The following is a 24,922-nucleotide window of genomic DNA, read 5'->3' as shown; positions in this document are numbered from 1 at the left end:
GTAGCATGAAGTCACACCACAACCTGGGCTCAACAGCACTGCTCTCACTGACTTCCCAGTCCTTGTGTATGACAGCTACTAAAATCTGGGTGAGGGGAAGGGAATGGGACACGAAGGTGGCCACTATAAGGCCCAAACTCTTCAGTGCTAATAGATGAAGAGTCACTATACCCACACCTCAGAAAAGACAATGACTTACAGTCTCATCACCCAGGAGGTGAAAGCCAGAGACCTGAAGCCAGTTTTGTCTGCATAATAAAATTCTATTCAAAAAAGCAACTAGATAAAACCAACAGGAAGGGAAGGAGGGAAAACAAGGAAATGGGGAGACTGTGAATGAAGGGGAAGAGAGGAGGAGAGGAAGGAGAGAGGGGAGGAGGGAATAGAAGAGAGGGGAGGAGGGAGAGGGACCTCCAGGACACCAGAGGACAGCTGTACCTGGAAGCTCATTTACAGTACCTACTGCAGTGCCCACCTTCGTCCTGTACCCCACACTCTGCCTGCTCTTCCTTCTCTTTCACATATGGCTACAGTGTTTATAAAGGGCTGGGTGTGGGACATGGCCCTGAAGAGCTCCGCTGGGGGTATCCTAGGTAGGAAAGGGTTGAGTTCATCTTACAAGTCCTGGGTCATAGTCTATCATTGAGGGAAGTAAGGGAAGGAACTCAAGGCAGGAACCCGGAGGCAGGAACTGATTCAGAAGCCATAGAGGACTGCTGTTTACTGGCTTGATCTCCATGGCTCACTCAGCTTGCTTTTCTTACAGCCCAGGATCACCTGCTCAGAGGTAGCACTGCCCACAGTGGATTGGGCCCTCGCATATTAATCACTGATCACACTGCCCCCACGTCCTGCCTACAGGCCGTTCTTATGGAGGCATTATTTCAGTTGAGGTTCTCTCTTCCCTGATCACTCTAGCTTGTGTCAAACTGACAAAACAAACAAAATCACACACACATACACACCCCACAACCTAACCAGCACTGGGGATGAAGGGTTTCCATGGTTTTCCTGCCATGTACAGGATGTTCTTTTCAATGTTCTTGAATTAATACACAACCACCTCTCTATGGACCTGTGGGCTGCCTCATGGCTACAGAATCTTGTAAATGGTGGCCAGCTACATTGATCTTCATTCTCTTTTAAACTACTTCTGGGCCTCAATGCACTGACACCCAAAAAGTACACGGCCGCCCTTTCCACCTGTCTCTTCTCAAAGCAGCCTCATCCCTTCCCCATAGCCAGCCCTCTCCAGCAGGTGCGTTGTGGGTTGTGGAATAGTTGGATGGTATTGCGGAACAACGCCTCACCTTGAGGTCCCTGTGGACGATGCCCATCCTGTGGAGATAGTACACGGCGTCCAGGACCTGGCGGATGAGAGTGCTGGCGTCTTTCTCTGTGTAAAACCCCTTCTCCACTATCCGATCAAAGAGTTCTCCACCGGACACACTGTGGAACAAATAAATTAGACATTAGAGACACAGACGACTGCGGAATGATGCAGGCAAAATCATCACTCAGAGTTCTCAGTAGGATAAAAGAGCAAACTTTGTTGTTTTTTTAAACTTGACCTAGCATTTCTTTTTTTATTTATTTATGTATTTTATGCATATAAATGCTCTATTTGCATGAATGAATACTTGCATGACAGAAGAGGGCATCAGATTCTATTAGAGGCAGTTGTGAGCTACCACTTGGTTGGTGAGAACTGAACTCTGGACCTCGGGAAGAGCAGCCAATACTCTTAACCACTGAGCTATCTCTCCAGTCCACAAACTTTGTTTTTAAAAGTAAATTTAAAACATGAACCCAATTCTCAATTTAGAGTTTGCCCAACAATTTCCCCTGGAGCAATCCCTAGAAAAGGTACCTATGTCACAGCAGTAAATATGGGTAGAATAAAAGGAAAGTAGAAACACACACACACAAAAACAAACAAACAAACAACCCCAAGACTGTGGCATAGCTATTCCTAAGAAGTCTTTCTTGACCTTGGTCTCTATTATCTCTTCTGCTGTGAAAATATAAAGTCGAAATGGCCTCCCTGACTAACCATCATCTAATATAAGCAGATGACACTGGACTGATGTTTTTGTGTGTATGGGTAGGGGTTGCAGCAGGGGTCTTACATGACAAGGAAGTTTGGGAGCAATATACTGACCTCCCAGCAGGGGTCTGGAGTTTTGGTCAATGTTAGGCCCTAAGACACTGGGTACATGAGTGCTTTTTAGAACTTTGGACCTTGGCCTTTCTCCTGATGTAAACGAGTGGATGAATCTAATCAACTCTTTTCAGCAATCAGTAGGTGTGCACCCTTCAAAGTTATCAGACTCTCAAAGCACTGGGGACTTACAGAAAAGAATGAGGACGGGGAAAGGCACTATGCCAGGTGTGGTGATGCATACCTGCAAAACCAAGACTTAAGATGCGGAGGCAGGAAGGTGGCAAGTTTGGGGCTAGCCTGGGCTACACAGTGAGACACACCCCCCCCCAACTCAAAATAAAATAATGAAAAGGAGGGCACTGCATCACACAGCTCGGATATGGAGCTGGTGACAACGTTTCATTCTAACTTACTTTGAGTTTTATATTTCATTTGATGGGTTTGGTGTTTTCAATACACACCCAAATGTGAACTTACAGTGGCCATAGTTAAGGGCAGGTAGATATGCTGGCTCTGACCCTGCCATATCACACCTTTCACCCTGCCACTCTATGCGGCTGCAACCCTGATGAATCAACAAGACAGAGACAACCAACTACCTTCAAAGCTTGAGAAGGCATGTATCACTGAAAGAACAGTGCCCTACCTAAATAATTAAGGCATTGTGGAAAGAAACTCAAGGGACATACTATTAAAAAAATCCAAATTTCCAAAACCACATAAAACATATATTTCTTAGAAATATTAAAACCATAAACCAGCTTTTAAAACAACTCCTGTTTTTACAGTTTTAATACAACAAAAGATAGATGTTAGCAGTGGCACACACAGACGCGAAGATATGATTCACTTTCTGCAAGTCATGGCAATTAATGTGCAATAATGGATCCACTGAAACCGTCTCTGCAAAAAGCTAATAATGACAATAAAAACAACTGCAGCTATAAAAGACCCGTGTTTTGGAGTTTTATTCTATTACCTGTCGTTGTTCTAAGCAATAATGTGCTTGGAGAATGTTTCCCTTGCAAAGCAAACTGACAATCTAGAAGGCGAGGCACTCAGGAGCAATAAAAAAAAAAAAAAAAAAAAAAAAAAACCCAAAGAGTGAAAAGACAGGAAAACAACAAAGATGGCAGTATTTCCTGACAACCATGTCGTCTAAACAATCTATCCTGCAGTGAGCCAAGCTCCCCAGACATCCTGTCTTGGCAAGTGATACCAAATTCTCTACATTCTTTTTTTTTCTAGAAATGCAAAGGGTTTCTAGAGCCCCAGTGGATTTCAATATCTGACCCTCTGCAGAACCAGGGGGTGTACTACCTTAGGAGGACTGCAGCAGAGGGGCAAGGTGAGCATGGATGCCCTGCAGGCACTCACCTCATTATTTACTCCACACTCATTCAGCTTTCCCTGGGTGCCCACTACTCATCAGCATGGGCCCACGCACACACCATGTCACCAGCTCCACATCCAAGCTAAGTAGCATCAACTACAGAGGGGTAAAAGACATCGCTCATCTGTTAACATTGCTCCACCTTCCAGGGACGCCCTCCCTTCCATGGCCAGCTTGTCACCACTTGTCACCCCTTTGTCTCTTCTGCAGCTGCTGGAGGACAGGCAATAATCCTTACCCCGCCCACCATCTCACCTCCTGACCAGGCATTCCATAGCCCAACCTTGCCTGCTCCTCTGCCTCCCTTGAACCCCATCTGCCCGGCTTCCTACTCTTGGGAGGTCTTTTTCTACAGTGGTATATTTAAGGTCTTGATGGATTCTCTAAAATGAAAATATGTGCATGTCCATGGGACAGAGGTGCAGTGGAAGCTGGAGCATCAGCATCAGGGGATGGTCAGTTGCTGTCACAGGCCTCACTAGCTGGACATTTAAGATTTGACATCGTAAACTTCACATTGCACCAGAGTTCTGCTTCTGAATATCGCTCAGGAAGAATTTGGTTTCCTTAGAAACCAGGGCTCTGGGGAAATGTTTAGAAACTTGACAGAAAAAAGTAACAATATTAATTTAAAAAGAAATCTTAAATTTGCAAATCACTTTATACTTTCAAAAAAAAAAAAAACCTCATAAGGCACGCATTTTTTTTTTCAACGCCCACTGTTAAGAAATGAACGAATCTCCAAATTCCTGCTTTGAAGCTGGTTGTCTCAAAGTGATAGTATTTGGGGGGCAGACCTTCGGGATATCCTGAGGTTGAGGTAAGGTCATAAATGGTGGTGCTGCCATGATGGACTTAGATCCTTATAAGGAGATCTCTGTCCCATCTGCCCTGGAAGCCACCACGAGCAAGGAAAAGAGCAGTTCCCAGCAGAATTAACCTATGCTTGCAGCCCCCTCCTCCAGGGCTGTGAGAAAAGACACTTCCCTCCACTGAGTAAGACACCTGCTTATTCTTGAAAACACATGTGAAGCAGACATGAGAAGTTATACTGTTGCAGCATCAGCAGAGGAAAGAGTCTCGTGGTGAGACACAGGTCACATTCTTAGGCTAGCTGACCTGTGTGAGTTGTGTGGAGAGGCCACCTTCTTGACGACTGTCATCTCTAGGAAGCCTCTGCTGTGAAAGGGCTAAAGCCGCATGTTAAAAATGGAACACTCCAATTAAAGCAGGAAGAGCATCGTGATGAAATTAGGGTGGGGGTAAGGTATCAGGAGATTTGGGAAAGGGAGGAGAACCGTAAGAAAGGATGATGCAATCCAATAAATGAATGGAAGTTGTCTTGGTCTTCCATTGCTATCAACATAGTATCAATTAGGTGAGTTACAAAGATGAACCTTAGCTAGGCTCTGGTTCTGATCCAAGGCCAAGAGGCTGCGTCTGGCAATGGGCTTCTTGCTGGCAGAGTCTTGAGGTACGAAAGGTGTTGCATGGAGAGTGAAAGGGATACACAGCAGCCCCAGCCAAAGCAGCTGTATACTGAATCCACTTGAAAGAATCCACTGGCCATTAATTCATTCATTATATCATCAGACTCATCCATGTATGAGAATAGAGCTTTAATCACCTCTGTGTGTGTATATGTGTATATGTGTGTGTACATGGCTGGTATGTATGTGCATATGCATGTGGAGGCCAGAGGTTGGTATCACTTGTCTAGACTGGCCATCAAACCCCAGGGAGCCTTTTGTAGTCAATTTCCTGCATTACCATTACAGGCACATACTGTCTCACCTGCAAGCGTTTCCTATGTGAGTGCTGGGGATCGAATCCAGGTCTTCATGCTTGTACAGCAAGCACTTCTCTACCACGCTTTATCCCCAGCCTCCCTCTATTCACTTCCTAAAGATCCAACATGGTCATAATTTTAATATCATAATGAGTATTAATTTTCATTGTGCTTCAGAAGGTCAACATAGAGGCAACCGTGGAGGGAGAGGTTCAGTCTCAGGGGATGCAGACACAGGAAGACAAACTGGCTACCAAACACCAAGGACACAAGACATGGTCCACATTTCTTTGTTCTCCTGGATTCCAGTTCCGATGACTGCTGGAGTTTACACTGAACTTTGCTACTGTGGCTCTCTTTGCCTATTACTGTCCACAGCTGCCATAGTGGGTCAACTTTAAATATGCAAAGGTGAAATACTTTGATGTCACAATCTCAGTGAAAATTCAGTTTATTTGTAAAGCTTTTAAACTATGTAAATCCCTATGAGTGGAAAAAAATAATTGTCAAGAGACATGATACCATTTCAAAGCTGCTGTACTGAGAAAACATTAAGCTTGGATTGACTGGTTTGTGGACTACCATGCGGTGTAACTTCTCGAGGGCACCAACAATTATAGTGCAAACCCTATTGTTTGCATGTACTTGAACTTATCCACATGGTTCTCTCTCTCTCTCTCTCTCTCTCTCTCTCTCTCTCTCTCTCTCTCTCTCTCTGCACTTATGTGGGGATGTGGATAAGCTAGAGGTCAATGTTAAATATCTCCCTCAATCATTTTCCACCTTACATTTTGAGATAGGTTTTTTCACCGAACCTGGTGCTCACTGATTTGCTTAGAATGGCTGGTCAGTGGTGGATCCTAAAGCTTGCATAACAAGTACATTGCTTGTTAAACTGTCTTCTTAGCCCCCACTACCTGATTTTAAAAGACAGTGTTCTGTTATCTTAAAATTTGATGCTCATTACTATGTAAAATTATATGTAAAACTGTTACGGTGTGAATGTGAAATGTTAGCCAATACTTGGTCCCTAGCAGGTGGTTCTGCTTTGGAGCCTCATTGGAAGAAGGGATTCACTGGGGGGTGAGGGATGATGGCTTTGGTATTCTACTTCCTGTGCAGTCTTTCCTCCGACTGTGGATCCAATGTGGACAAGCACTGCATGCTCCCGATGCCCCGCCTTCTCTACTATGATAGGCTGGATCCCCTTAAACTACAAGCCAAAGTGATCTCTTCACTTAAGTTGTTTGTTGTCAGGTATTTGATATCAGTAGTGAGAAAAGTAACTAATAGACCCTCTAACAACACCACCCACACAACCACCAACAGAAGTGCCCATAGTGATGGCTGGATGATGAGTTCCACTAACCTATCATAGAACACTACTTAGATGAGATAGATTAACAGGGAGATGAGTTCCACTAACCGATCATAGAATGCTTCTTAGATGAGATCGAGTAACAGGGAGAAGACTAAAGAGTGCTGTGCTCTTGTACCAGGCAGGTACAAGAAGCCGTCATAAGAAGTTACATAAGGGTGTCCTGTAACAGGGCAGGGACAGCACAGAAGGAAGACATTGGAACAGTACAAGAGCAATGTGGTCTTCATGTACCCCTTCCATTCAGCCAGGCTGGCTGGAAATGTGTTTTCTGAGAATCAAGTGCTCTCTTTATATTTAGTCCTGGGGTGGGGGGAAGGTCTTCCTGGACCATATAGGTTGTGATTAAGAGATTCTACCAATGAAGCCTCTTTTAATGGAGAAACCATGAGATCCAGAGGGCAGATGAGGCCAGGTTTGGGGGTGGGGGCCAAAAGAGGGCAAATTTTCCTTCTCCACTTTTTCATCAATCAAGTCTCAACTTGTCAGTGCCTGGGATTTTCCTCTGTCAGTCAGGGCAGCCCCTCACCTTTCCAGTCTAATGCCTAGCATTCCCATTCCTGCACTGAACTCTGGTCCCCACAACTTTGCTCCTGGGGGACACCCTCAACCATTACAGTGAGAACAAGGCTCTACTTCACCCCACCTCTGCCATCAAGACTTTCCTCCTTCATCAAATCCTACTTCAATAATTTTCAAAAACAATTTATTCTTAGAACTCCATTTCACAGTATCTGCCAGGCTTCAATCTGTTCAGGGATTTCCAAAATACAAACAAATGCCTTTCCATCTAATGGACCAGAAAAATTTAACCCCCTATGTACCATTATATTTTGATTCTGCTTATTTTGTCTTCTTCATATGTGGCACAATAGAGCTGAACTGTGTTTCCCACCCTAAACTCTGTATCTTTAAATCTCAACTCTCCAGTATACCTCAGTGGCTCCAATTAGAGTCAGAGCCTTTGAAAAAATTAATTAAGGCAAAGTAGTTCATCTTACTTACTAATAACCTTATAAAAAGAGACAATGGAATCAGCCATGGAAGGGGTGCTTAGCCTATGTAAGGACTTAGATTTGATCTCCAGTATCCAAGAGAAGAGATGAACAAGAGATACAGTACACACAGGAAAGAATAATAATTAATAAATGGGACCTCATGAAACCGAAAGGCTTCTATAAGGCAAAGGACACCACCATTTAGACAAAGCAGTGGGCTACAGAACGGGAAAAGATTTTTGCCAACTACACATCCAATAGAGGGCTAATATCTAAAAATAAAGAACTCAAGCAACTGGACATCAAGAAACAAATAATCTAATTAAAATGCAGTACAGATATAAACAGAGTATTTTTATTTATTTTATTTTTTTGTTTTTTTGAGAGAGGGTTTCTCTGTGTAGTTTTGGTGCCTGTCTTGGACCTCACTCTGTAGTCCAGGCTGGCCCTGAACTCATAGAGATCCGCCTGGCTCTGCCTCCCAAGTGCTGGGATTAAAGGTGTGTGCCACAACTGCCCAGCCAGAGTATTCTTAAAAGAAGAAGTACTTTTTTAAATTAGTTCTTTGAGGATTTCATACAATGTGTTTTGTCTTACACACCTCCCCATTCACTTCTGGTCACTGCTGGAGATGGGTTGTACAAGCTAGAGTGGAAGCAGGCAGATTAGGGGGAAGTAAGTGGAGGGGTTGGTATCTGACTGAGGGACACAGCAGTCCAAGATCACTGGAAAGGGGTGGGGCATGTTTTGGAGAAAGTCCACAGATGAAGTTAGTGTCAGTTTGCTGGAAGGAGAAGACCCTAGAACACCTCTGAGTTTGGACGTGAGGAGTGGGTAGATGGTGACACCACTCTGAACTGGGAGTTGCAATGATTGAGTTTCTTTGTTACCTTGACTGAGTTATTGAGTGTCCAGGGTTCTGGTTGAGCATAATTTCTAAGTATGTTTGTGAGGGAGGAAGAAATTACTGTTTCAATTGATGGACTCCATGAAGTAGGCAGCCCTCCCAAACACAGGTGGGCATCCCATGATCTGTTGAGACTTTGAATAGAAGAAGACATGGATGAAAGAAGAATTTACTCTTTTTCCTTTTTGCCTGATGGCTAGAGCAGAAATGGTGGCCTTCCCCATCTTTAGATATGCATCTGTGTACCCCTGGCTCCCCTGGTTTGCATGCCTTTGCATGTGGACTGAAGTATGTCAGTGATTTTCCTGGCTTTCTAATTTGCAGATGGCAGGTTGTAGAACATCTTAGTCTCTTTAGTCTCATGAATCTATGATAACCAACCACTATCTAATTTTTTCCTATAGAAGCCCTTAGCTAATACAAGGACCCTGATAAAAGTATAGTTTTGGAATAGTAAAACTATGGAGGGTGCTGGAAAACAGAATTCTCTAATTATGGAAATACTTGTTTTCTCTATTGTCCAATCTGGTAGCCATTAATAGCATGTGTCTCACTAACTGAAGAAGTGATTTTCTAATCTTACTTAACTTTAGTTAGTGTTAGGAGGCACATGTTGAATGACACAGACTTAGAGCCCTGGGTAGGATACATAGAACTAAGATGCCTACTAGACAGAGAAATCAAGAGTGTGTAAACTTTAGAGGGTTAAGCCAAGGACAGAGTTGACAACTAGTGAGACATCAGTATGTCAAAGATCTTTCCAGTCAAGTTACAGGTGTGATCTACTGAGAGAGGGTGTCTAGGTTAGGGCAAAGGGGGACACAATGCTGGGTCGGATAAGGAAGAGCTAGCTAAGGACTACACAGAAAGGCAGGAAACAGGAGAAAAGTGACTTCGTGGAAATGAAAAAAGGCACCTGGCCAACCCTGACCATTGCTACTGAAAGACGTGTGTCTGTGTGTGTGTGGGGGGGGGGGGGTTAGGGGTGGCGGGGCAGAGAACAACACAAAGTCAGGGCTCCCAGCAGTGTCCCCAGAGTCCCTGGCATACACAATGCCTTCTACACCTTGGCATTGGATGAGTCTTGAATATGCAAAGAAGGGCACACAGGACTGAATTATCTGAGACTCATTTTCTCTTCTATAAAAGGAATGATTCTACATGTTTTAAAAATAAGTTAGACAATGGGAAAAGATGCCTTGTCAAACTTCTGACAAGGCACCCCGTGGAGGGAGTTTAAAAGAACAAAGTACTGCCACCTAGGCAGGACACAGGGCAGCTTTTGTTTTATTTATTTACTTTTTAATGATGGGGAGGCCCCACGTTTCCTGTTCCCACAAATGGGCTGGGTCTTTAATATATTCAAGCATTAGGATGGAAATTTGTTCAAGTTTCTACCCTTCTATGTGATCTTACAATTGAGTTCTTTGATTCTGCAATGGCAGGTCCCTTTCCATGGGTATAAGGGTTTGCAGGTGGGGCTGAGAAGGCTATCACCCCAGTGTGGCATGTGCCTGGGATGCTGTAGGTTAATGAAGTTCTTATTAGCCCCAGATGACAAGTGACCTGGGTGAACTCATTCAGCATGAGCCTTGTGACAACAGATGGTCTTGAGTGTCTTAAATATGAGACTGGAAAAATCCTGTAATTAGCTCTTTGACAATTACATATCGGCCTTTCTGAAATTAGTTCCAATTAGAAAGATTTTCTTTGGCAGAAGTATTAACTACTTTTCTCATCAGCGTAACCAAATGTCTGGAACAAAGCTATTTAAGGGAGGAAGGATTTATTTTGGCTCTCAGTTTGAAAGGATATAGTCCATCATGAAGAGGAAGGAATGGTAGTGGATGGCTTCATGGTGACAGGTGTCGGTATGTAGTGGCTCGCTCACACCTTGGCAGACCAGGAAGCAGAAATGGGAATGTTTGAATCTCAGTGACTCTCTTTTTTATTTCGTGTAACCCTTTTCCGCTAGCCTAATGGGTCTACTGATGTTCAGAGAGGGTCTTTCCCCTGAAGTTAATGCCTGGAAACATCCTCACAGACACACCCAGAGGCATGTATTACCATCCCCTAAGTGACTCTCAATCACGACTATTCTTTTATCATACTCTTCGTAGAATGATAGAAAATTTGCATTCCTTCAGTAGCTAAAAACTGAACGAGAATAGGCTATGGAATAGGTCTCAGGACAGGACCTGGTTACAGAGTCTGTAAAAGTGACAGCTCCCATGTGGGAGCAGGCTGGGAGCATATCATGGCCTATCTTGGGTAAGTGTGTTCCAAACTGATGGAGAGCAATTATGCAATTCACAGATGCTTAGGGACTCAGAACCTGAAGAAAGCTGATAACCCTGGTTTTATGTTAAATCTAACGGATGCATTTCAACCCTATTACTCATTGTTTTCTTTGGACTGTATGTGTTTGTATCTGTTCTGCTGTTTCTTAGCTAATGTGGATCTCTATGGGACATCTTCCAATGCACGGGAGGGAGGACATATGCATTTACAGAAGCAAAGGAAGATGGAACATGGCTTTGAAAAGAGCAAAGATGACCCAAGGGTTGCCTGTCTGTTGTTCAGCCAACTGCTGGGCCAGAGATTCTCTGTATCTGTTGAACCTTTGCATGTTAAACAAGTCATTTATTTATTTATTATTTATTATTTACTTTGTGTGTGTGTGTGTGTGTGTGTGTGTGCGCGCGCGCGCGCGCGCACACACATCCATGTCACAGCACATATGTGGGAATCAGAGGACAACTTCTGGGAGCTGATCTTCTCCTTCCACCATGTGACTCTTAGGGACTGAACTCAGGCTGTCAGGTTGGTGGCAGGTCCTTTCCCTGCGGAGCATCTCAAAGGCCAAGCCTCTGCCTATTTTCAGTCTCCTGCCTTCATTTATCATGTAAGATCCCAGCTTGAATGTCACAGCTTCAGAGGAGTCGAGTCTCTCCTGGTGCCCACACACCATTAGGTCCTCAGCTTCATTCTTGCTTAGCACTTTGTATTTCTGTACAGCCCTTGTTGGCTGTGATCAGTTACCAGCAAGTTCATCTGTGTGAAGTTTGTCCTTTTGTCCTGGTTCCATCCTCTCCCATATGGGGAGCTCCACAAGGGTGTGGCCATGCTTGCCTCACTCGCTACTGTTTTATCCCTGGGCCCACCTTCGTTTATGGCACACACACACACACACACACACACACACACACACACACACACCCCAAAACAAAACAAAAACAAAAACAATCAAACAAACAAAAAAATCCCTTAATATTTGCTACCCAGTAGCCAATAAATTCAGTGGCCTGAAATTCAATCAGTGATTTCCAGGTTCAGTGAGAGTCATGTCTCAAAAATAAGATAGAGGTCAATAAAGGAAGATCGCTCATGTTGACATCACACACCTAATCTCTCTCTCTCTCTCTCTCTCTCTCTCTCTCTCTCTCTCTCACACACACACACACACACACACACACACACACACACACACACACACGATATATGTTATACAAAATTGCATAGTTGAGTATGGGTTGGGTCTAGCTGAGCATGACATTCTCACACAGCCATGTAAACCTCAATCCATGTGCTCCAGTTCATAACAGAAACATTCTGTAACCTATGTCCTTTAGCATATATTGCTGCGTCATTTCTCTTGAAATTTCCACCTCATTCATTTATTCATCCATTCACTCATTAACTTTCAATTCTCTCAGCCACCTGAGTTTGAGCTAGTCTGAGTATTATATTTTGTCTCTTCTGTTTAGAGCAAGTAGTCCACATCCTGAAAGGATGTTCTAGAGTCCCAAGTCTACCTCCACTAAATGGCTGTTCTATATGGCTTTGTAAAGGGAGCCTGGGCACAACTTAGTGTCTTACTGTATAATAGGAGGTCACAGCTAAAAGCATCTGAATGACAGAAGCCTTTAGCACATGTCCACAGCCATTATTTTAAAACTCTATGCCAAAAATACATTTAGATGATGTGCTAATGGGCAGATTAGTGATCTAGAGCAGTGTGTGGGGAGATGGTGACCCCCCAGCCACAGGGTGTGGATGACTGGCTGGCAATGTCATGATCCAATCCATCCACACAGACAAGGTGGGGTGAAATCACGGAATGAGAGCAGCTAGGGGATGCCATTTTACTGTTGCGTGTTTTGAGAGATTAACTCCTTGAAAGTCTTTCCTTGTGACTGTACAGATATGCACCGTACAGACATAACTGTACAGAAACGTCTTGGCAAGCAGATGTGCTCTTTTAGGATTAAGACAATGGAATGCAGCAGCCTCTGCACCAGGCTTCTTCTCCTTTAGCTCAAATGGTTGCAATCCCACAGAAGATGCACATGGGTGTGGGGTAGGTAGCTTGCAAAACACATTGCCTGTGTGTTCAAGAACCCATTGTGGACGAGAATAAGTCTTACTGATGGATTTTCTAGCCTTCGCTTCCTAGCACCCACACGTTCACCCTTCATATTCACTGTAGGAGGAAAAAGGCATCGCATGACATTGAATGAGAGCCTACACGTTCACAAACATTTTAAATTACTAACAGGAACACGGCGTGTGTGTATCAAAATGACAAATATCTTCTTAAGCGTCCCTAAGATCTACAAATAATGGTCTCCTAAACTGTGACCCTAAATAAACCATCCTTCCTCTTAGTTGATTCACTTGGGTACTTTATCACCATGACAAATATCTGACTGGAATACAAAGCTATTCTGCAAAGCAGCTTTCAGTTCCTCACAAAGCTAAAATATAGATGATGGCCCAGCGATTTCCTAAGTATATACCCGGGAGAACTGGAAACACATTCATGTAAAAACTCCTATATCCACATTCATAGCAGAGCTATTTTTCATAGCCAAAAGAAGTGGAGATAAACCCACAGGTCTATCAACAGATGAATGGATGAAGAAAATGTGACGTATACATACAGTAGATAGAGACTCTCCACTCATAGAAAAGAATAGAGTACTGCCATGCATGACTGCATCACAAGCGTACTGAGAACACAGCGCTAAGAGAACAAACTAGACACAAAAGACCCCCATGCTGTAGGATTCCGTTTCTATGAGTGGCCAACGCGGGTGAGGCTGCAGGTGAGGAGGCAGATTAGTGTTTGACCTAGACAACCAAGAGTGAGTGGAGGTGGATAGGCAGCCTAAGCTGCGGGGGTACAGATGTTCTGGAATTAGTGGTAATGGCTGAAAAGCTTTGTGAACATCCCCCAAACCACCCAACTGTACATCTTAAAAGAGTGAGCTTTGTGGTTTATGAATATGAAGATACCATAAAGCTTCCCAGGAAAGTGTCCTCTTCTCTTTTTCCTACTTTCTCATTCGTGGAATGACAAATATCCTTTCAAGGGATATTCTTGTATATACGCCTTAGAAATAGCCCAGTGTCAGGTCTTGGCATTTAATACACGGAGGTTTCCCATGTCTGTTTCTTAACCCATCATCTTCCCCGGATCTCTTCTGTCTGCCTGTACACACACACACACACACACACACACACACACACACACACACACACACGTGTTGTGTCTTGTTGGAGCATTCTTTGTCCTGCCGTCTGCCACCTCTACTCAGCACAGCCGCCCTAGCTCTAACGGTTTCTTTTATTGGGAAATAAAGCAGAAGATTTACATAGCACAGAGCCCTTCATCAGACACGGTGCTCTTAGATGACCTCTGGGAACAGGCCATCTAACGAAGAGTTAGAGCTACTTGATACATCTCCCGGGGTCTTCTGAGACCTCAGATAACTGTCAAAAGGAACCTCACTCACTCATATCATGCCCGTCAATAGATCCTTCAGTTAAGAACTTAACTGCACTGAAACATCATTAAAATGTTTTGCTTCAAATTGTATTTCTTTTCAAGTGTGTGCTATTTATGTGACGGGAATGTTCTAAAACTGGGTTAGTGTGATGGTTGGGCAACGGTAAATTTACTAAAGATCACCAAATGCCACATTCAAATTGAATGAATTTTAGGGTATATAAATTTTATTCCTTGTTCGTGTTGGGCTGGGGAGATGCCTCACAAGTATAAGGACCTGAGTTCACATCCCAGAACCCACATAAAAAGCCGGGCATGGTGCATGCATGCTTTGTGATCCTAGCCCTGGTGAAATGGGGGTGGAGATAGGAAGCCCTGCCTGGAGCTTACTGGCCAGCTAGCCTAGTCTCCTTGGCGAGGTTCCAGGCCAATGTGAAACTCCATCTCAAACAAAAGGAGGTTTGTCCTCTGGACTCCATACATTCATGCACACATATGCACACAGGAACACATGCGCATGCACATACACACATGCAACAAAAAAGAAAAGAAAAATGAGTAAAGCAGGAGGCTGGGAGAGGGGAGAAGTGGGTGGCGGAAGCAAGTTGGGCTGTGGGCTGAGGATGGTGGAAGATGGTCAGCGCAGGGATGCTGGTGCGTATTGTGTGGTTTATCCCACAGTGACTCTCTGGATATCGGGAGTGTTGGTAGATGACCCCTCTTAGCGGGGACCTCTTGAATGTACTTCTTAGAGCATAAAAGCTCCTTTGCCCAAGGTCACACTTCCCTTCCTGGAGACAACCCACACCCACAGAATGAGGGATGTGCCCCCTCCTCCTTCCTTGCTCCGTGCAGGAGAAGCCTGCCAAGGATCATCTCAGTTCTAGAGATTCCAGAGAAGGTGGAGGCTCTGTGGGACCTACCCACCCCACCTCCTCCTTGCCCTGCTTGCTGGGTCTCGAGTTTCTGAAAACTCCCCTGCATGCAAAGCTCTGATTCAGAGGTTGTTTCTGTGGAAACAGACCTAAGGCAGGAGCTCATTATTATACACTCCTCCTCGGATTGTAAGTGGTAAACATCCTTCATAATCAGACATAAGAAAACCAGAAAGTTCCTTGAGTAGAAATGCCACAAACTCTGGAGAAAAAAAATGAATTTGGTATTTCATGGATTATAGTCTAACCCAAATGCATTGCTCAAAGGCAGAAAGAGAATGAGGTGGGGCCAAGAGCGGGGCCTTCCCTACGCCTGAACCTGCAAGTCAGACTACCATCTCAGCCTTTGAAGCGACGGCCAAGATCTATTATGAGAAAGGCAAGGTGAGGTGACAAGGACCTGGCTTTGATTCCTAGCATCCATGCAAAAGGCCAAGTGTCATGTATTCCAGAACAGGGAGAGGTGGAGACAGGAGGATCCTGGGGGCTTGCTGGTCAGCTGGCCTCCCCACCAAATCAGTGAGCCCCAGGTCCCGGTGAGAGACTATCTCAACACATAATGAGGACAGCTCCTGAGGAATAAAACTCAAGCTTAACCTCTGGCTTCCACAGGCACATACACACATATGAACACACACACACACACACACATACACACACACACACACACACACACACTTTACACATGTCTGAATGGGGTTTTTGAACTGAGATGTACACTCAAGCTGCTGTCTGTCACAGTTCTAAGAACACATGTTTTCTGCTAAGCCGAAGCAAGGAATACAACACTGTGTGAGAGCTCTGGGAATCCAACAGGCCAAGAGATGCCAGCAGTTTGCACCCACACTTGAATTCAGAGTGTATTCATTTCCTACACTTAATACAATTGCACCCTCTACCAGACAGCCTGCGGGCTGGGGGATAATGAGATTTCAGCGAGCCCAGTACTTAAAGTCATTGATACAAGAGCATTTGAAAACACAGGCTGCCTGTCCACTCATCACATCCAAAAGGGGATCTGGAAGATCTGCTACCTCTAACAAGTCCAGGAGCTACCGATTGCCTGAAATTGCCTTGTCTGAGAAAAAAAAATAAATTTTATTAGAAATCTCTGGTATCTCTCAATTACTAACTCCCAGCAGCCCATTAGATGAATACTGGCATCTTGACTAGAGAGATGTAAATTACTGATTTTGTTACACTAGACCCAAGTCAGTACCCAGTACTATGGAGTATGCGATCTTATGTAAAAATAAATCAGTGTCTTGGAAGAGGCTCTACTGTCCAGCTTCTAGATTCTTAGCATTTGTTCTAGAACCATGGCTTGCCTCCTTATTCCTTGTGGAGTCTCCCAGCATCTCATGTTCCAAACTAACCTGGCTTCAGCATTCCAGTCTATCTGCCCTTATGGATCCATCTCCTAGCTTTTGATCTTGTCTTCCACCCGTAACACAAGACCTCCCTCCACAAAGCAAATATCTGTAGCCAGCTGTGGTGGTTTGAATGTCATTGGCCCCCCACAAGCTCATAGGGAGTGGCACTAATAGGAGGTGTGGCTTTGTTGGAGTGGGTTTGGCCTTGTTGGAGGAAGTATGTCACTGTGGGGTTGGGCTTTGAGGTTTCCTATGCTCAGGATACTGCCCAGTATCTCAGTCAACTTCCTGTTGCCTGCAAGATGCGTAGCACTCTCAGCTCCAGCACCACATCTGCCTGCACACTGCCATGCTCCCTATCATGATAATAATGAACTGAACTTCTGAAACTATAAGGCATCACTTCAATTAAATGTTTTCCTTTATAAGAGTTGCTGTGGTCAAGGTGTCTCTTCACGGCAATAGAAACTCTAACTAAGACATCAACGATCTGCGAAGGGTTTTCTATCCTTGGATTCAACCAAACTTGGATCAAAATTATTCAGAGAACATCACAGGTCACATCTGTACTGAGGGGAATAGTCTTGTTCTTTTGTTACTCTTGAAATAATAAATACAGTGCAACAATCATTTACTTACTACTTATGATATTGAGTATTACAACTCATCTAAAAAATTTATAGTACACAGGGGGATTTGCAGAAGAGAATATCCAAATAACTACTTATTTTTATTTTGTATGTGTGTGCACATGTATGTGTGTGAGCAAGTGTGAGGAGGTCAGAGACAACCTTGGCTGTCATTCCTTGGGTGCCATCCATCTTGTGTTTTGGGGGCAGGATCTCTCACTGGCTTGGAAAGCATCAATTAGGCAAAGCTGGCTGGCCAGAAAGCCCCAGGGTTTCTCCTGTCTCCCTCTCCCCATTGTTGGGGTTACAAGTGTGAGGCACTGTGCATGGTTTTATGTTTTAGCATGGGTTCTGGGAATGAACTCAGGTCTTGTGTTTGCAAGACAAGAACTTTGCCAACTAAGCTATCTCCTTAGCCCATAATAACCACTGTAGATAATAGAGGAGCATCCAGAGATTGTTGGTATGAGTAGGGGTTCTGGAACCCATTTCCCATGATACCCAGGGACAACTATACTTACAACCCAGGGTCCTGTCCCCCCTGTGACTTTGCACCATGGCTAAGCCTCTTTGCATGTCTTCCAACTACTCTGAATCAGGAGCTACAGGAAAGGCTTCCAAAACAGAGGGTCGGGGAAGAGGCCTTGAGAGGTGCTGGTTACAGGCAGGCAGAAGGGAAGTGGGGAAATTATACCCCAAATGACAAGGTAAATTAGTTCTTACCATCTTGGTTATTATAATATTTTTATAAGTTAGAAACTTATTAGTCATGAATAATGCCCCCTTTCAATGAATACAGTCACAAATAATTCACTTTTCAAAAATACTCATACAAATATGAATTTCACTTGGTTCTCATGGGTGACTATTATCGGCCTTGTGGAAGGGATAAGGTAACCCAGGTCCCAGGAAGGATGAATTGATTGGCTAGCAAGAAGATAGGGTTAAATCAATAGTGTGCGATAGTCCTTTAGTTAGAGGCCTTTACAATTGTCTGATCGCAAGTAACAAATGCTCACCACACACAACACAGGCATCAACACAACAACAGCTTTCAGATGTGACCCCAACACTGCCCCAGGGGACCCTCAATTAATGCTTTGCCTTTCTCCTCTCAATCATTTTTATTTATTTATTGCACATGTCTTGTGTGTGGTGTGCATGTGTGTATGTGTAGGTGAATATGTATGAACCAGTGTGCTCACATATGGGATGTGTGTGCACTTGCAGTTGTGTGTATCCAAGGCTGACATCAGGAGTTCAATGAACTTCAGGTGGTAATACTTCGTGTCTGCCTCTTCTGTGTTACAGCTATTCTGAGAGTCTTCCTTACTTCTTTGTGCTTAGATTGTAGTTTGCATCCCCTTTGCATATAAAAGCTGAGGAGTTTAGGACCTGGTAACATGTCACCAGCATTGACAATCACCTCCCACTAGATAAGCCCTGAAAACATAAAATGCCATAACAGAAGTATGAAGGGTTGGAGCAACTGGGGGGGGGGGGTTAATGTGATGGGCAGGAGAGGCAAGGCCGGAGAGGAGGCAGGAGTGATTCCAGGAATGGGAGCCAGGACTTAGCAGCTGAGATTAGCAGGTTCTAGGTTTAGGGGAAGAAGGAGGGGAATGACTGGGGTGGAGGGTAAAAGTCTGGAGGTAGTGGCAGTGAAGCCCTTGTGGTCAGGGAGGGCTCTGTCCCCAAGTATTTCACTGACCACAATGGTTTCTGCTTCTGTTTTTAATGAACATTCTGATATAAAAAACAAACAACAAAACAAAACACACACACACACAGGCACACACAAACAGATTGGGGGAGGATAATGGAATCATGGAGGCTATCAGGATCTTGCCACCCCAGATCCACAGAAAGACGAGTCGAGACTAGCAGAAAGCAGGAACATCAGGGAAGGGAAGAGAGCTGGAGGAAGGAGAGCTCTCAGAACTCCATGGCGGGTGGAATGCAAGGCAGGGAGGAGAACGGCATGAGAACATTTAACAGCTGGATGTGTGGGCATGCGCAGCCTCCCATCCCTACAACACAGGCTCTGCAAACACAAGCCTGTAGCTGCACCTGTTGGAGTTGGTCACAAAAGCTGTGTCGCTCTCTTCGGTCATGAGCTAAACTAAGCCGAATTAGGAGCAACCTGAGGCTTTGAAGAGGCCTTTTCCCTGGGAGCAGAAAATGAACCAATATATATAAAGATCACAAAGCAGAAAGCGGAGAGCATAGTCAGAAGAAAGAAGAGATGGGCTAGGGATATAGTTCTGTGACAAAGCACAAATACCAGGCTGTTCTGGCATGGGCAGCTAAGAGAAGGATGAAGGTATTGTTCCCCAAGAGAAATGAGACAGGGAATGAGAAGATGTTCGGGGAAGGAACCTGGTATTGGATCACGTGGATATAGCCAAGTCAATTGGCACTTAAACACAAGCAGATGAAGTTGGTTTTCTTATTAATTCTCATGTGTTCTTTGCTGGGTTTTATACTCAAATATTTTTAAAAACTCAAATCCTTCCTTAGGGAGTACCAGAAAAGCTTACAATGACACAGGAGACTTTATGCTTCCAAATGTGCATTGTTTAAAAATCAATCAACTGTCAGAGTCGCTTTCGCTAGAATCTGGCAGTTACATGAATAGATAACACAATTATGGCATGTGTCTCTTCAGTGGTTAGAAACCCAAGAGTCTCCTGTACTTGTACATGTGCTCTTCTGGCTCTCCTCCTTGGGGACATGGTGGGGGGCAGGCGGTGTCGAGGTGGCAGAAGACCAGCAAAGAACAAGACTGGGCTATAACAAAGGGATTGGGAGAGAGGAAAGGGGATGAGAAAGGTGCATAGTTCTCATGGGGACAAACTCAGCCTGCTTGGCATAGCAGAGGTCCCATGGAAGGAAGCCCTTGCATCTGGCACAGTGATGGAATCCATTGAAAGAAAACGGGCATGTTTCAGGATCGGCTGCACATCTGGTTGGCCGCCACACAAGTTCCTAGCCAATGTGCCACAACTCAACGAGAGACTCCAGGACTGACTACGCAGAGTTACTGGGCTGTGAAATTCCTCAAGGTGCCCACAGAGGAATTTCAATCAAAACCGGCTTATCTTTTTCCATTGCAGTCTGAGCATGTTGCCAGAGTCTCTCAGCCCTACGGCAGTGGAGAGCTTGAGAGTGAGGAGGGACATTGAAGGGTGAAGCTTTTTAATTTATTTCTTAAGGAAAGAAATACCGATTGTACTGATACATAATTGTGGGGATTAGAGCCAGCCAGGCAAACAGGCTCACATCCTAGCCTGTTATTTACTGGGGGTCACAGAAGGGCATTCGAGTTTAGTGGCCAGGACTAATAGTTCAGAAGAAGCTGGTGCCACCAGACGGCTAACAGTGACCAGTGTCTGCTAGGCCGACGGGTCTCAGCCAGTATTGCCACTGAAATAAACAGTAGGCTGCCAGGAGGAGGAAGTGTGCTCCTTGACTTCTTGTTCCATGAATCTGATGCTTTCCTGTTTATAGCCTAGGTGTGAGAAGTGAGTAGCTAGCTACACATATGTCATGGGACCTTCAGGGAACCAAATCATAGGACATGAAGCACAATCCCGTACCAAGCACTACTCATTACTTACCACTATTAATATCATGTGTTATTGTTTTGAACATGTATGTTTGGTTTGCAGCTGTGTGTATGCATGCATGTTCATGTGGCTGCATGAGCATTTATATGAAGGTTAGTTGCATGTGTGTCTGTGGAGGCCATATGCTGATATCCAATAGCATCCTCTATCAGTCTCTACCTCACTTCTGAGACATGGGACATGGAGCTCATTGACCCAGGTAGGGTGTCTGACCAGAAAGTCGCAGGGATCTACCTGTCTCCAACTCCCCAGTGCTGGGATTACAGATGTGCACTACCATGCCCTGCTTTTTATGTGGGTTGTTAGGGATGAGAACACAGGTCCTCAAGATGATGTGGCAAACACTTTGCTGACTGAGCGAGCCATCTTCCCAGGTTCCCCTCCCAGACACCTTTATTATTTTTTTGAGACAGGGTTTTGCTGTATTAGCTCAGGCTAGCCTCAAACTTGAGGTTCTCATGCCTTTGCATCCCAAGTTGTAGGATTACAGGTGTCTCCATAAGCAATAATATCAGATTAATTTAAGTCCCCACGAGGTAGGCAAATGCTTGGACCATATCTCCATTCACAGATGGGATCAAGTGAAGCTTTACTAAGTTCATCAGCACTCAACTGAATGTGTGTCTGATGGTAGGCACTCTGCGAAGGGTGGGAAAGCCATATCTAAAAGCCTATAGCCAATAAAAATGTACTACTTCTTATACCCAGGGATGTACCAAGAGGCAGAGAACACCAAAAGACAAAGCACATCTAACAGTCATTAAAAAAGAGTTTTAAAAAGGGGGAGAAGCCAATATGGTGAGTGAGGAAACCAAATCCCACAAACCCAGGCCACACAATTCTCTGTGCCTGGTGGTGGTAGGTCACCAGCAGGACTCTAAAATGTCTCTAGTAGCCCAGGAGAAACAATTGCTCAAGGGAAGCCCAGACAAGTTTAACTAGCTGCTTAGAGTCTTATGGCTGCTTAAGATGAGATCTCTCCTAGATCCTCACGCCTCTCAAAACTCTTTAAATAATTTAGCAAATGAGCATGCAGAAATTACTGTGCAAAAGATATGTGTAGTGTAAAAAAGTAAATATCTGTTTTTCAAGTCTTAATCCAAGGAAGCAAGTTTGATTCAACCTTCAAACCAGGTGAGCCAACCGGGTCATAAAAATATCAGTGAGCATGGCTATTAGAGACAAACAATTTGGCTGGGAATAAATAGCATGAGACAAATGAATTTTTTAGAGCAAAGAGCCATGGGTTTGAATTTTAATTTTGATGTTTCTAGAACATTCTCTGGTATTTATAATTTCTTCTGGGCTGTAGACATGATGGTTTATTGGGATGCCACGGAGGATTGATGATGTAGGCCTGTGATCTGATTTTTGCCAGGTCTGGCAGAAATCGAACCAGTGAAGCATCTCTTTGCTACAGCTGCTTCTTGCTGCCCTGCGTATCTCTTCTGCCTGGCCATGGAAATGAGAAACTGAGGCACTGTCTATGACTCCACCCAACATTAATGTGAGTTTCAGATCCTGCTAACTTTTGTTCATACGTGTCTTCCATTTTCACTGCTACTAAAAATGACTTCCTAATCTCAGCTCTTGGAATAGCTCTCAAATGGTGCTCCCTGTAGACCCAGCTTCCTCAGATCCACCCTTTAGACCACCGCAGAGCAAAAGCTCAAGTGAACCTTCCTTAGGAAACAACTGGTATCACAGGAATAGGAAGAAAAGCTGCCGCTTGGCTCTAGACTGGAGTGGCACAGGGTCCTACATGGAGAGCCAGAGTAAGGGGGCACCGTCATAAAGGGCCTTTAAGTAATTACTGTTCACCAGGAGCTACGCTAGGCATTTTACATGCGTTATCTTCTGGACCCTCATTCCACCACCCTTCAATGGGGGAGGAAACAGTGCAGGAAGCCGTGACTTGTCAGATGTGCATGACAGGGCAAAGGTCTAAAGTGAGGTCCACTTTGGCTCCACTACCTGCCAATCATAAGATCAAGAGAACCTGCTTGTTGCTGTCACCCCCTCCCCCACCCCCTTTACCATTTCATAATTAAAATTCCAGACTCACTCCAGCACATTCTACATACATGGTGATGATCCTGCCCATGTTTGGACTCAAGTCCTCGACTGGAGGTTCTTCAATGGTTTGAGCCTCACCCTCTCTCGTTATCCATTAAGGCTCCTTATCATACCCCAGACCTTGTCATCACCAGTAACTGTGACCCACCCTCGATCTAATCATCACACATCCACTGTCACCCCTTCCTTTAATATTTCCAGCCACCATTAGTCCTTTGACTCTGATAATCCTCCAACCCCGATGAGATCTACAATCTATCTTTCCTAGCGCTCATCTTTACATCTTCCTCTTTACGCTTGACGCTCCCTTGCACTCAGACCTAGCTTAAATCCCCCAGCTAATCATTATCACTGGTCCTGGCCCTATACCCTAACTCTTCCCTGTCTTACTGACTTGAAAAGCTATGATCCTGGTTAATTCTGACCCTATCGGCTCTATTCCTATGTTATTTCTATGTAACATGAGGAGGAAAGACAGCTGGGTTTGCTGACGGCTTGTTTATTTATTTGAGGTGAGATCTCACTATGTTACTCAGGCTGATCTGGTCTTTGTGGACTTCAGTGATCCTCTTGCCTTAGCTTTGGTAATAGCTGAGTGTACGCCACCATGCCTGGCCTGGAAATCCCTGAACATACTGTGCCCCAGTGCTGCCTGGCATCACATTCTACTTCTTTACTCCATTTACTTTGCAACTCCTGCTGACAACCTTTTCGCACCTTCTCTCCTGCGGTCAGTATTCTCCAAGATTCTCAGTGGAAAACCAGCAATCACCTTCACGGGGTGAAACCACCGAAGGAGAACTTCCCCTGACTCCAACAGAAGCGTGTGCACTCCATCACTCTTTCTTTTCATATTGACACTTGATCTTTCCAATGACAATTGTCACGTGCACTCGACCTTACTTCCCTCCCACCACACAAAGACTCTAGGAAACAAGTGTTCTCGTGTTCTTTACCAGATTCCCCTGTGAGATCACTCCCACTGACACACCAAACCAATCTTGACTCACTTCCCTTGCGGGCTTATGCGCTACTTCTCTCTCTCTCTTTTTTAAAGTAGTAATATTTGTATTAATTCTTAGAGAATTCCATATAATTTATTTTGATTTTATTCACCTCCCTGCCCCAGTTCTTCCCAGATCCACTTCCTTGACTATCTACACAATTTCATTTTCCACCAATCACACTGGCTCCCTTGAGGGTCCTTGGCCACACCAGCTATATTTTATCTTGTGTCCTCTAAGTTCTCAGTTACTGCTGCCCTTGCCTACAACATGTCCCTCTCACTGCACCAAACACTCACTTAACCGTATTCTGTTCCTTAGTCTGCTTGTCTGTCACGTGATGATTGAGGATTGCCTGGCCACCGCTCCCACTGAGGCTGAGTGGTCACCCCTCCCACTGAGGCCGAGTGGCCACCCCTCCCGCTGCAACCATGCATCTTTCCAGATCACTTCATTTCTTCCTATGCTAGGCAGCATCTTGTACTATGCCATGGTGTTTGTTTATTTATTATGTCTGATTATTGATGTCTGCCTCCCCTTGCATCTCAAAAGGGAAGAGATTTTATTATTTGTACTTTATAGCAGGCCCTGGCACTTGCCATCTACTCAATCAAGATTGGCTGAATACGGGGTGGAAAGATGGCTCAGTGGGCAAGACAGCTCGCTGAACAAGCATGAGGACTGGCTGACGTCCCCAGCACCCGTGTAAAAAGCCAGATGTGGACACATGCATGCCTAGAATACTAGTAATGTGGGGGCAGAGGCAGGAGGATTACCAGGGTTTGCTCCAAGTTTTCAGTGAGAGATCACCTCGGCTCAAGGCAACAAGGTAGAAAGTGATAGAAGAGGAGACCCA

At 44.6% G+C, this 24,922-nt stretch overlaps 1 protein-coding gene across 3 annotated transcripts in view; it reads right to left on the bottom strand.

The window, feature by feature from the left end:
• Window positions 1-24,922, bottom strand: part of Camk1d (calcium/calmodulin dependent protein kinase ID) — a 410,836-nt gene that overhangs the window by 64,082 nt on the left and 321,832 nt on the right. For all 3 annotated transcript variants that reach the window (XM_028891816.2, XM_028891804.2, XM_028891812.2), the window contains exon 4: window positions 1,311-1,449. In XM_028891816.2, coding sequence (XP_028747649.1) covers window positions 1,311-1,449 — 139 coding nt within the window. The remainder of the gene's footprint in view (window positions 1-1,310; window positions 1,450-24,922) is intronic.

This window comes from Peromyscus leucopus, chromosome 5, assembly GCF_004664715.2.
Source record: "Peromyscus leucopus breed LL Stock chromosome 5, UCI_PerLeu_2.1, whole genome shotgun sequence".
Classification (NCBI taxonomy): domain Eukaryota; kingdom Metazoa; phylum Chordata; class Mammalia; order Rodentia; family Cricetidae; genus Peromyscus; species Peromyscus leucopus.
The sequence above is the reverse complement of the archived record's forward strand: the minus strand, read 5'-3'. Positions and strand labels throughout refer to the sequence as shown.